The sequence below is a fragment of the Malania oleifera genome, chromosome 2 (genome assembly GCF_029873635.1).
Source record: "Malania oleifera isolate guangnan ecotype guangnan chromosome 2, ASM2987363v1, whole genome shotgun sequence".
Taxonomy (NCBI): domain Eukaryota; kingdom Viridiplantae; phylum Streptophyta; class Magnoliopsida; order Santalales; family Ximeniaceae; genus Malania; species Malania oleifera.
In genome coordinates this window covers 138,534,232-138,547,229 of record NC_080418.1, presented here as the reverse complement: position 1 = coordinate 138,547,229, position 12,998 = coordinate 138,534,232, and the positions used below count along the sequence as shown (strand labels likewise).

General features: G+C 37.0%; 1 protein-coding gene across 4 annotated transcripts in view; it reads left to right on the top strand.

Annotated features, from left to right (window-relative positions):
* The window catches only part of LOC131148957 (probable magnesium transporter NIPA3), a 43,080-nt gene that overhangs the window by 12,513 nt on the left and 17,569 nt on the right, over positions 1-12,998 (top strand). For all 4 annotated transcript variants that reach the window (XM_058098941.1, XM_058098940.1, XM_058098942.1 and 1 more), the window contains exons 3-6: positions 1,852-1,942; positions 2,038-2,198; positions 2,272-2,399; positions 3,293-3,430. In XM_058098941.1, coding sequence (XP_057954924.1) covers positions 1,852-1,942; positions 2,038-2,198; positions 2,272-2,399; positions 3,293-3,430 — 518 coding nt within the window. The remainder of the gene's footprint in view (positions 1-1,851; positions 1,943-2,037; positions 2,199-2,271; positions 2,400-3,292; positions 3,431-12,998) is intronic.

Here is a 12,998-nt window from a genome sequence, read left to right as displayed (position 1 = left end):
CTTTCATCCCCCTTTTCCATGTAGAGAAATTATCTTCGTCGGTGAATTTCTCCACGTCATATTTTATCGCCGTCATTTCTGAAAATTACTGTGAATAGTAACTCACGTGAATAGTACCCGTGAATAGTAAACCACTACTTCGGCTCTGATACCACTTGTTGGGTGCAACAGTACCCACTAGGTAAATTAGGTAAAAAAAAAAAAAAAAAAAAAAAGGGGAGCCCGGTGCACAAAGCTCCCGCGTATGCGGGGTTCGGGAAGGGGCAGATCACAATGGATCTAGGTAACTTCAGAAAAATAAATAAAGTGGGTAAATAAACAGTAAATAAGGAACCCAAAGTTTTACGTGGAAAACCCTCAATGAGAAGGTAAAAACCACGGGGCGCATCAAGAAAAAACTCCACTATAATAAAGGGGCTTACAAAAATAACAATCCCAAATTATTGCCCAAAATTTGAGACACCTAACAAGCAAGAGAGGTACAAGTAACTTCTGGATAAATCCCAAGCCCAAAAAAGTTACCCTCACAATTTTTACACCACACTTATAAAGTATGAAAAACCTCTCACAAATACACCCGTACTAGTGCTAAGAGAAAATTCGTAACTCCCCTTGTGTTGCTGCTCTCTTGAGATCTCTTCTCTCGGTATGTCTTTGGCCTAAGCAGAATGCCTCTATTTATAGAGTGTTCTACCCGCAAAGTGAGAAAATTCAATCTTGCATTCACATAGGTTGTTGTTATCACCACATGCTAGCCATGCACCAGCCATATTTGTTGAATAATTTTGCAATCACGCTGCCGCCTTTGTTGAATAGATGCCCAGCCATCAGCCCCTTTAATTGACAAAAGCCACCCAACAATAATGGGAGTGGGTAGGCTTGTCTACCATGGTGGTGATAGCCTAGATCCCAACAGCTCTGATGGGTGCGGAAATGAGGAAATTACAAAAGCAAAGAGAGAGCATTTGGGAGAGATAGGACCAAAGATTTTAAGGAGAGACTTTGAAGGAGAGTTGAGTATTGTGGAAGGCGCATGTGCTAAGATGGAAGATATAGCAAGTGATGGAGTTAGCCAAGGAAAGGAGGCTAAGAAATGGGTAGTCTTTCAAATGATGATAGTGATGATATTAGTGAGTTTGATTGTGTTGGGGTTTGCTAGTGGATGAGATTTGGGAACAACATGGATATGTTTCTGACTTTTGTATTGAACTTGGGGCCTTATCAGATGTACATCTACCTTGTTGGAAGGACTGGAGGGGTTTTTTATTTTTTGAAAACAATGGATTGGATAATAAACTGCAGTGCAAGGATGGAATTCTTCCTACACAAGTGGAGGTGAGATAAACTAGATTTAAAGACGTGTTGCTGGAGGAATTGAAGGGTACCTTGATGGGAGTATGTACAAAGTGGAGAATAGAGGTAGTTAGCAAATTTAAAGTGCTCAGTGATTTATGATGGAAAGGGATTGAAAAAAGGTTTTCTTGGTTAATTTTATTTTTTTTAATTTTTAATTTTTATATTTTTTATTTATATTTATTTTAATTATTATTATTATTATTATTATTTTAAAAATTTCCCAGGTGGACTTCTTGCCCCCTTGGGTTGTAACTTCTCTTTCTCAATCTAATATACCTTCTTTTCTATCAAAAATAAAATTATTTTCTTCATTTGTAGGTTCTCTTCATCTTATTTCTAGTTGAAATTTTAAATATGTAGTCCCTATTGTAGCTATTGATTGCTACTCTCAGTCAGTTAGGGGCCAGAAACTTTTTCACCTTGAACTTTTGATATTTCACTGAGTGTTTGCTAATCTGTTTGCTAATCTCTTCTGTTTTATGATTTCTAAAATAGTGATTGTTGGAGAGATTGCAAACTTTGTGGCTTATGCATTTGCACCAGCAGTTCTTGTTACCCCTCTTGGTGCATTAAGCATCATCGTCAGGTTTTTTTTTTCACTGTATTCGGGCAAAATATTCTGTTAGTGTCTGTATTCATATAATGCATTTGGCTACTTACGATGTATTAAATCCTTTGCAGTGCTGTTTTGGCTCACTTTATTCTGAAGGAGAGATTACACATGCTAGCAATTTTGGGCTGTGTGATGTGCATTGCCGGTTCTGTCATAATTGTTATCCATGCCCCGCAGGAGCGCCCTATTACTTCAGTTCAGGAAATTTGGAGTATGGCAACTCAAACAGGTAAGAGTGTATCATTGCTATTGTCAATTCCTTCTTATATTTACATTTGACTCCATATATCTTTCTGTTTCAGCTTTTTTGCTCTATGTGGGTTCAGTACTTGTGTTGGTTTTCATTCTGATCTTCCATTTTGCTCCACAATGCGGACACACAAATGTTTTAGTTTTCACCGGCATTTGTTCATTGATGGGTTCACTATCAGTAAGTAATTCAAACTATTGATTGTTTTGAGCATTTCAGACATAATACTCCTATCTTATTTTTTTTTTTTTCTTTTTCATTCTGAAACATTGTGTTAAACTTGAAACTGTTTTGAACTTGCAGAAACTTAACCCTTCTATTTAAATTAAGTATTGCTTAACTTTTTTGTTTTTTTTGGCCAACTTTGAAGTTAGAATCCCAACTTTGAAGTTAGAATCTCATTACTGTCCTTTTAGGTAAGGATAAATAACTTCATTTAGTACATTATGTTACCAAACATAAGCTTACTAATTAGCCCTCCCAATAGTCTAGTTTATAGTGAGATAAGTTGGAATACCCTTCAAACCTGATTACAGCAGATCATGGAATGCCCCTCAAATACTATTACCTTGTGATTGTGAGCATAAATTTTAGACTTTGGATTTGTGTGGATTTAGACAAAGAAAGTACAAAACTGTATTGAGTTTTGTCCCAATTCACACAAATCCAAATCCAAAGCCTGAAATCCATGCTCCCAAACACTACCTTAGAGTATGTCATTGGTATTATGTAACTTCAATTAGTTGTCTTCAAACACTGTTGGCCCTTCACAAAAGCAATGTAATTTCTGCGGTGACCAAATGACTTTGAGAAGGGAGTTTAAAATCTTGCTTAAAGGATTGGGCAGGTAAACTTCACTTAGTTGATTGATGAAATTGGATATTTATTCACATTGAATATGTCTTGATTATTAGGGGGGAGGGGCTAGGAATTAGATGCCTGTGTCAGGTTAGCTGCTATGAATTTTTAAGTTCTGAGTAGTTGGTTATTCAGAAATGGGAGGGGAGAATGGAGTTTTTGCTTTTTTAAACTGTGATCTAACTTAGATCCAAAATTTGCTTATTGATGTGCAGGTGATGAGTGTAAAAGCGCTTGGAACTTCGCTGAAATTGACTTTTGAGGGGAAGAACCAGTTAATCTTCCCAGAAACATGGTTTTTTATGTTCATAGTGGCCACATGTGTCATCACACAAATGAATTATCTCAACAAGGTAAATAATTAGGTGCTATACCAACATGTTGGCCCACTTATATATACATGTGTTTGCATTTGCTACATTTCCATATGTTTCTCTTTCTTTATTTGTTGTTTATTTATTTTTCTCTTTTTGTGGATTTTTTGAAAATTGTGCATTGCAGTTTTCCCCCCTAAATTATGGGACTATAGGTTACAGGGCAGGAATGTTTGCCTCCATATTTTATATGCAGTAACTGTTACTGTCATGCGACTGACAATGTGACAAAAAAATGATAGGAAAATGAAATCCCGATCAATTGTCCACTTACATATTTCCTCCATTATTTTTTTTTGATAACTAAACAAATCTATTAAGAGAAAAAATAATTAAAATGGAATGAGGATGAGATATCCTTCAAAAAAAAGAAGGCAAAAAGAAAACAAAACTATATCAAAGTTGCCTTCTGATCCCTTTGAATGTCGGACAGTGAAAGACCCTTGAAAACCGCAAAAGAGTAAGCCCAAAAAGAAGCATAAAGAAAAAAAAAGGGCCCATTTAGTTGTGGAAAATTCTTTTCATTTTCCTTTTTTTAGTTTTCCAAAGAATTATAAAAATTTTAGCTTATTTTTTAGTTTTTCAAGATTCCATTGAAAAGATAGAACATAAAGGGTTTGTTTAAATGTTCAAATAAATTTTTCAATTTTTATTTCTAGACTTCAAAATAGTTGCAATAAAAGACAAATTGCTTTTCAAATTTTCAAAAATTATGTGAGGTAGTATTTGAGATCATGGATTTTGGGGCTTGAATTTAGATTTTTGTGGATTTGGAAGAAACTCAATGCATAATCTACACAAATCAAAGCCCAAGATCCGAATTATATGCTCCCATACACAAAAGAGTTAGAAATGTAGAAAATAATAAAAAAATTGAAATTTTCTATGTAAATTAAGAACATTGGAAAACAAGGTGGCACTTTTGTAATTAGTAGAAAAATTAGAAATGAAAATAAAAATATTTCCACAGGAAAATAGTGCCAAAACTTTTTATCCCTCATTTATTTCACATAAATATTCTAAAAATGAAAGAAACTTAGCAAAATTTTTTATGATTTTTTTGAAAAACTAAAATGAAAGGCAAAAACTATTTTCCATGACAAAACGGGCCCTAACTTTCTCCCAAAGAAAATTACAAGTCTTCTGGTCTTTGAAAATTCTATCATACCTTTTGAGCCGAAGAATCCACAAAATAGAACACTGCATAGTTCTAGACTGCCTCTTTCATTGTTCCCCAAACCCCAAAGCCTCACCAGCAAAATTTCATGAGTAGTCTGGTGCCACCCAATCCTCATCACCACAAGAAAACAAATTGTTCCACATATACCTTGCCATAGAGCAATGAAGGAAAATATTACCATTATTCTTTTTTGCCTTGCGGCACAACATGCAAACATATGGACTGAGGCTTTGAAAGAAGAAACGATTGAAAAATATTTTTCTTCATTATATTGTTCTTCTGTACAATCCAATATATAATATGATTACCTATTCTAAACAAGGAAACAATTTCCTATTGAATAATATCAAATCCCCCATAATTACCCACTTTCCTAATTTGTATTTTATTTACAAAGATATTCGGGATTGATATTTTAACACTCCCTCTCAAGTTGGATCATAAATATTAATCATCTCCAACTTGCTAATAAGATCATCAAAGCTCTGTCGTCCCAACCCTTTAGTGAGGATATTTGTAGTTTGTTCCTTGGTTGGCACAGAAGTCATACATATAATTCCATCTTCAATTTTTTCTTTGATAAAGTGCTTGTCTACCTCCACATGTTTAGTCCTGTCATGTTGGACTGGATTAAGAGAGATGCTAATAGCTGCCTTATTGTCACTGTAGAGTTTGATAGGAAGGTTCACCGGTACCCGTAATTCCCCCAATAGTTTTTGTAACCACAATCCTTCACAAATCCCTTGAGCGACTGCCCTGAATTCAGCTTCAGCACTACTACGAGCCACCACATTTTGTTTTTTGCTTCTCCAAGTTACGAGATTTCCCCAGACGAATGTACAATATCCTGTGGTGGACCTTCTATCTTCCACTGATCCTGCCCAATTTGCATATGTAAAGATCTCTACTTCTTTGCTTTCACATTTCTTAAAGAAGAATCCTCTTCTCGGGGATCCCTTGAGATATCTAAGGATCTTATATACAGCATCTAAGTGAACTTCCTTTGGTGCATGCATGTGTTGACTTACTACATTGACTGCAAATGCAATGTCTGGTCTAGTATGTGATAGGTAGATCAGCTTGCCAACCAATCTCTAATACCTCTCCTTTTCTACTGGTTTTCCACAATCTTCAACCCTCTTTACTGTTTCCATCGAGGTTTCGCTGGGTTTGCACCCTAGCATGCCAATTTCAACTAGGAGGTCGGTAACATACTTTCGCTGAGAAACACTAATTCCCTTTTTCGTTCTTGCCACTTCCATGCCCAAAAAATACCGCATCTGTCCCAAGTCTTTAACTTCAAATTCAGTAGCTAGAACCTTCTTCAATTTCTCCATTTCTACAGTATCATCACCAGTAAGAATTATATCATCGATATACACTATTAGGATTGTTCTCTTACCTCCTTCAGACTGTTGGAAGAATAGTGTATGGTTTGATTGCCCTTGTCGATACCCTTGATTCTTTAGTACCTTTGCGAATCTGTCGAACCACGCTCTAGGAGATTGTTTGAGACCATATAACAATTTCTTTAATTTACACACTGTTTTCTTCACCTGTTCTACTGAATCCTGGTGGTATAGTCATGTAAACTTCCTCTTCCAATTCTCCATTTAAGAAAACATTTTTAATGTCAAGTTGTTGTAGTGGCCAATCTAAATTGGCTGCCAGGGACAAGAGAATCCGAACTGTATTTAAGTTTGCCACTGGTGCAAATGTCTCAGTATAGTCAATGCCGTAGGTCTGTGTAAAGCCTTTTGCAACAAGTCTGGCTTTATATCTTTCAACTGTTCCATCAGATTTACATTTCACTGTGAAGACCCATTTACAACCCACTGGCTTCTTCCCTTTTGGTAGATCTGTCAACTGCCAAGTTCCATTTTTTTCTAGGGCTCGCATTTCTTCCATGACCGCCTCTCTCCATTCTGGTATTTCTGGAGCTTCTTGAATGTTTTTTAGCATTTTCATTCTGTCAAGATTAGAGACAAACGCACGATATCCTGTAGACAAGCTTTTATAAGACATGTATTTCGACCAAGGGTATTGAGTACATGACCTGGTTTGTTTTCTGATTGCAATAGGTAAATTGATATTATCAGGTGCAGAATTATCAGAGGAAGACTTATTTACCAGATCAGGATAAGGCGAGGGCTCATGATTATTCGGAGCCATCACCGGTTCCAACGCTCTTGGTGCCTCAGGCATGAGATTCTCTCTCTCCTTTGTTTTCGGCTTTCTTGAGTAAACCAGTATGTCTGCGTTGTTTTGCTCTCCTGCATCTCCCCCTAAGGGTAAGTGTTCAGTTGTGTTGGGCAAGTCGGGAAGTAATGTAATGGAGGACTTAATGGATGGGTCGGGGAATGGAGTAACTGGAGTAACCGCAAATTTAGTTGTAAAAGGATCAAAGAACCGATCTTCACTCCATTTCTCCCCCTGAAGAGAGGGCTGTGGGAAGTAAGGAGTGGTTTCAAAGAAAGTGACATCAAAACTAACAAATGGTCGTTTTGAGACCGGATCATAGCATTTGTAGTCTTTTTGGGTAGGTGAATAACCAAGGAAGACACATTTAATGGCACGAGGATCCAATTTATCGCGATGGTGTGCATGGACATGAACATGAACAAAGGCAAAACAACCAAAAATTTTCAGTGGGAAACTGGAAGGGAGTCGAGAGGTAGGAAAGTGTTCCTGAAATTTCTGAAGAGGGGTGACAAATGAGAGTGCTCGACTTGGCATTCGATTAATGAGATGTGTGGCTGTTAAGATGGCATCGCCCCAAAAATAATGTTTCATGTGGGTAGTGAACATTAATGCCCGGGCTACTTCAAGTATATGTTTATTTTTTCGTTCAGCAACCCTATTTTGTTGAGGGGTATCCACACAAGAACTTTGATGAACAATCCCATTATCTTGAAAATAAGTTCCCAGGATGGTATTAAAATATTCCGTACCATTATCAGTACGTAGGATCTGAATATGAGTCTGGAACTGTGTATGAATCATGGTATGAAAATTGATGAAAATGGAGCGGACTTCAGTTTTGTCTTTCAGTAAGTAGACCCAACAAAGACGAGTATGGTCATCGATAAAGGTCACAAACCATTTTGTATTGGTGCGATTTAGGGAACGTGAGGGACCCCATACATCACTGTGAAACATAGCAAATGGGCGAGATGGTTTGTATATGGATGATGGAAAAGAAGTACAACGATGTTTAGCAAGCTCACATACTTCACATTGAAACTCAGAAGCCATTTTATTTGAACAAAGAGAAGGAAACAAACATTTTAAATAGTGAAAATTGGGATGACCCATCCGTGAATGCCATAACAAAAGTTCACTATTTCTAGAAGTAGATGCAGAATCACAAATTGCAGTATTACATAGTTCACTCAAACTTGCCTCCTCAAAGTAGTAGAGTCCCTCATACGCTTTAGCAGTGCCAATTGTCTTCACCGATGATAGGTTCTGAAAAACACAATGAGAGGAAACAAATTTAGCAGAACAATTCGAATCTTTTGTTAACTGATTGATAGATAACAGATTGCACGATAACTTGGGGACATGTAAGACTGATTGTAAAGTTAAGGAATCAGATATGCGAATACTTCCTTTTCCAGCAACTGGTGAGAAAGAGCCATCTGCAATTTTTACCCTCAAATTCCCGGCATATGGTGAGTAGGATGAAAAATATTGAGAAGACCTAGTCATATGATCGGATGCACCCGAATCAATTATCCAAGGACATTTGTAACAAGATGTAGTTTTTAAAGCTGATAGATGATTACCTCGGTGAGCCAAGGAACTAGAGGAAGACTGACCTGATGTTTGCATTGATGAAATCATCTTATATAATTGATCCAATTGTTGAGGACTAAATGCACTGCTAGACGGGGTATTGTTGTTCTCTCCTTGTGATCTTTCAGTTGATCCGTCAGTGTTGGCCTGGTACCCACGATTTTTTTGGTATTGTCTCGATTTCCAATTTGCTGGTTTTCCATGAATCTCCCAGCAGGTATTTTTTGAATGACCTGTTTTTCGGCAATGTTTGCACCATATTTTTCCTCTTTGCGGTTGTTGACTAGGTCCCCCTGGGCCTTTTAATATAAGAGCTGAGGCATCCGGCCCAATGTGTAGCCCATTTGATTTTTGGGCGGATATAGGTACAGCTGGGTCCAGCTCAGCGGATCCATTTTGAGGCCGCAGCATCACCCGCCTCCTGTTTTCTTCCCTCCTGACCTCTGCGAAGACTTCTCGGATTGAAGGGAGAGGTCGCTGACCAAGGATCCGTCCCCTCACGTCATCGAGCTCTTGATTCAGGCCGGCAAGAAACTCGAAGACCCTCTCGTTTTCGAGCCTCCTTCGGTATCGAGTGCTGTCGCCGGAGCACTCTCACTCCTCATCGATGCTCAGATCGAGCTCCTGCCAGAGATGACTCATCTTCATGAAATACTCGGTAACACCTCTCTCGCCTTGCCTCATCTACCACAATCGGGTCTTGATGTCAAAGATTTGTGAGTAGCTTTTGACATCGGAGTACGTCTCACGTACGACTTCCCTGACTTCCTTCGCGGTCGGCAAGAACAAGTAAATTTTTTCGATTGATGGTTGCATCGAGTTGACGAGCCAAGCCGTGACCATGGAGTTTTTGTAGGGCTATAGCGTCGGAAGGGTCTGACTTCCTCCGCTCACCGGTAAGATATTCGAGCTTCCCTTTTCCCTTAATCACCAGTTTCATGGACTGAGCCCATTCACGGAAATTTTTTCCGTTTAGTTTTTCCAATGAGAGTGGAAAGACTGTGTTATCCAGTCCGTTTGTACCCCCACCGGACGTAACCTTTGAGTCACCAGTGATGTTTGTAGAGGAGGTAGAGCCTCTGCTGTTAGCCATCGTTTAGCTGGGTTTAAGAAACCCTAGCTCTGATACCATGAAAGAAGAAACGATTGAAAAATATTTTTCTTCATTATATTGTTCTTCTATACAATCCAATATATAATACGATTACCTATTCTAAACAAGGAAACAATTTCCTATTGAATAATATTAAATCCCCCATAATTACCCACTTTCCTAATTTGTATTTTATTTACAAAGATATTCAGGATTGATATTTTAACAGGCTTTACGAGGACATCACTCATATTGATCTTGTTGAGAGCAAGAGTCCAAATAAAAGCCTGAATTTTAGAAGGAATTTTTATTTCTAAACAATTTTGTTCAGCCAGAAGGGGCTAGGATCTGTAGTTTTTGTAAGATAAGTGAAAAAAGAAAAGAACTTTAGAGGCACGACCTTGAGGTGTCCCTATTCCAAAGCCTTGTATCCTCTCTCAAAGTAGGAAAAAGGAGTCCAGCACACCCAATAAACAAGTAAACTTGTCAACTTCTTTTTCAATGAGACCCTTGAAATGGAAATCCCAAGAAAAGACCCCCATTCAAAAGAATAGAAAGCTGAAGTTGGTGAATTATGAACAGAAGAAAGTCTAAACAAGCACGGCAGCAGCAACTCCAATGAAGTCTCACCGACCCAAAATCCTCCTGAAAACAAATTTTATTTCCATTTCCGTCTTTTAGATGGGTAAGAGGAAATAATTAAGGAGTGAATGTTTAGATTCAGAAATATTTTGCTGACAATGTTCCCTTTTCAAATAGTCCTTTTAGGTGAGTGATCAATAAAAGCCCTTAGATTATGACTTCCTTTGATCATTCCAATCATTAATAAAGTAGCACATATTTTTGGTGGGTGAAAACTCTTGATTTTTAATGCTCAACTACTCTAGTCAACTGATGGAAAGATTATCAGCTTGTATTCATAGGCAACTAAGAAATTCTGATGATAAAACTATAAAAAAAAAGATTACAAAATAACCCCAAAGCATTCAAAAAACATAAAGTAATTAAAAGTTACTGAAGTAAATACATATCCCCAAACTAATAAAATTTTTTTTATTTGTAAATTTTTGAGTAGAATATGAATGCCTAGAGTTATCCATAGGTGGTATCTATCAAACTCATCTCATTAAAGAAAACTCAACCTCGAGTTTTTGAAATGGTGCAGTAGCAACAACTTGACAGTCTATAACAACTTAAATCAAGCAGCAAAATGAACTGTCACAAAATCTATAGCATTCTCAAGCACCATAGAAAAGTAGCAAAGAGGTCCTTCAACTAAAGATTCATGACACGAAAGCGTCAAATCCTCCATATTTTTATTTTTTGTGCAACAAAGTGATGCCAACAATACACAAGCTTGAAATTGAGAAGCACTAGCTGATCTAGTGAAGTCACCTGCAAGTATAGAAGGCTCCAACATCTTTGCTGAAGTAACAAGTCCTGCAAAAAAAGAAATTAACTTAATATCAATCTATAGGCAAATCAATTAAATGTGAATTTGGTCCATAGTAAAAAAAAAAATAAAAGTTTGGCCAAATTTGGTTAAATGGAGAAGAAATCATCTCAAGAGGATTCTTAATAACAGGTTCAGAAGGAATCTTGAATAAACTCTAGAGCAACTAGTTGTTGCTCTTTAATGGGGTTAGGATTGGAGTGGCTAATGACAAGTCTTTCTGGCCTAGGGGTAACATCAACTATGTCCAAGGTCATTAAAGATGAGTCTATAGTTTTATCTCAGAAAGAACTATGGCTTACTTACTGAAAGGAATCAATTAAATGTTTGGTAATTGTCTAATTGTGCACTATCATGATATTCAACTATGTAAAAATTCATATAAGGACTTAGAATACTGAGTTAATTATCTTCAACAAGTTAAGCTGTCTCCTAAACATTTTGGACTAGTTTATGGTTGGCTTTTGACGATTTAGAACTTGCTCTAGGTTGATGAAAATCCTTAACATGAATGTTGATGTTCTTGGAGTTGGAAAGTTGGAGAAATCTCTTAATTTACAAAGCTATATGATAGACTTCAGACAAAGTGATTGGAGTCTTTGGGTTTTGCTGAGGAATTTGACTTTTAATTTCTCATCTTGTCCCTTTTTTGAATGCAATGACAACATTTGCCCTTACATCTATATCACACCTAAACACCAGGTCATTAAATTTAGAAAATATTCAAACCCAGTAGAATAAAATTGTTTAAGGTTATAAAACTAATCTAATAGTTGTCTCTCATAAGAACTCAGGACTTATTTATCTTTTAAAAGACATTTCATTTTACCAAGTGGTATGTTTTCCAAAATGCCCAATGTTCCTTTCAATCTTTTACTAGTTTTCTTTTGCCAATCCAATAAGTCTAGATTTAGCAAAGCAGATGCATTGGTGGTCAGAAAATCCGTACTAATCAAAATAGTTGTCTATGTTGACCAATCAATCCAAGAAAAAGTGAGGGTTTGAACTATTGTGAAACTCAATAGGACTCCTAGTTTGCATCACTTGCACAGAATTGCGAGCTAGTTGATAACCAAATGTGTCATGGTGGCTCATTATTATTATTATTGGAATGGATGGGTATGCCATGATGATGGGAGAAAGAAATATGTTGCAAAGTAGTTTAATATATTTTTTTTTATTGGAGCTAGGATGAAGAAGACATTGGACGTTGTGCAAATTCACAAGCTTATCAATCTGATAAGAAACACTGATTTAAATTTTCAAGGGAGTACATTCTTATGTCCATGTAATCTTACCAACTGCATGCAAGCTTGCATTCAGCTCTAGCCTCTAGCTCAGCCTTTTCTGCAGTTTCTTAGTGAAGGGTTTTTCAGAAGAAGAATAACCATTTTATTGAATTTCAAGAGACATGATTACAAGATAAATAGTAGGGGAAGACCTCCAAATTAGGAAGGCCACAAAATCAGCAAATCAAATCACCACAAAATCAGCAAATCAAATCAGCAGATCTCTAGGCTAGAAAACAGGAAACTGAAACTACTAGAATCTGAAATAGTAATTTCAGATTTTATGCAAAAAATAGATTTTCCTAATTTATTCCCTAGAAATCCGACCACCCCCCCCCCTTCAAGTTGGAGCGTAGATATCTATCATGCTCAACTTGCTTACAAAGAGCTCAAAACTAGGTCTGAAAAGTCCTTTGGTGAAGATATCAACTATTTGTTGAGTAGTAGGAACAAAAGGCATGCAAACAACTCCACTATCAATCTTCTCTTTTATGAAGTGTCTGTCAATCTCTACATGCTTCGTGCGATCATGTTGTACTGGATTTTTAGCAATACTTATGGTAGCTCTGTTGTCACAATACAACTTCATTGGCATGTTCACCGGCATCCGCAACTCTTTAAGAATTCTCTATTCTCTTCGGCCATGGCATCTCACAAACTCTATTAGCCATAGCCCTATGTTTTGCCTTGACACTGATCCTTGAGACCACATTCTGTTTTTTGCTTCACCATGT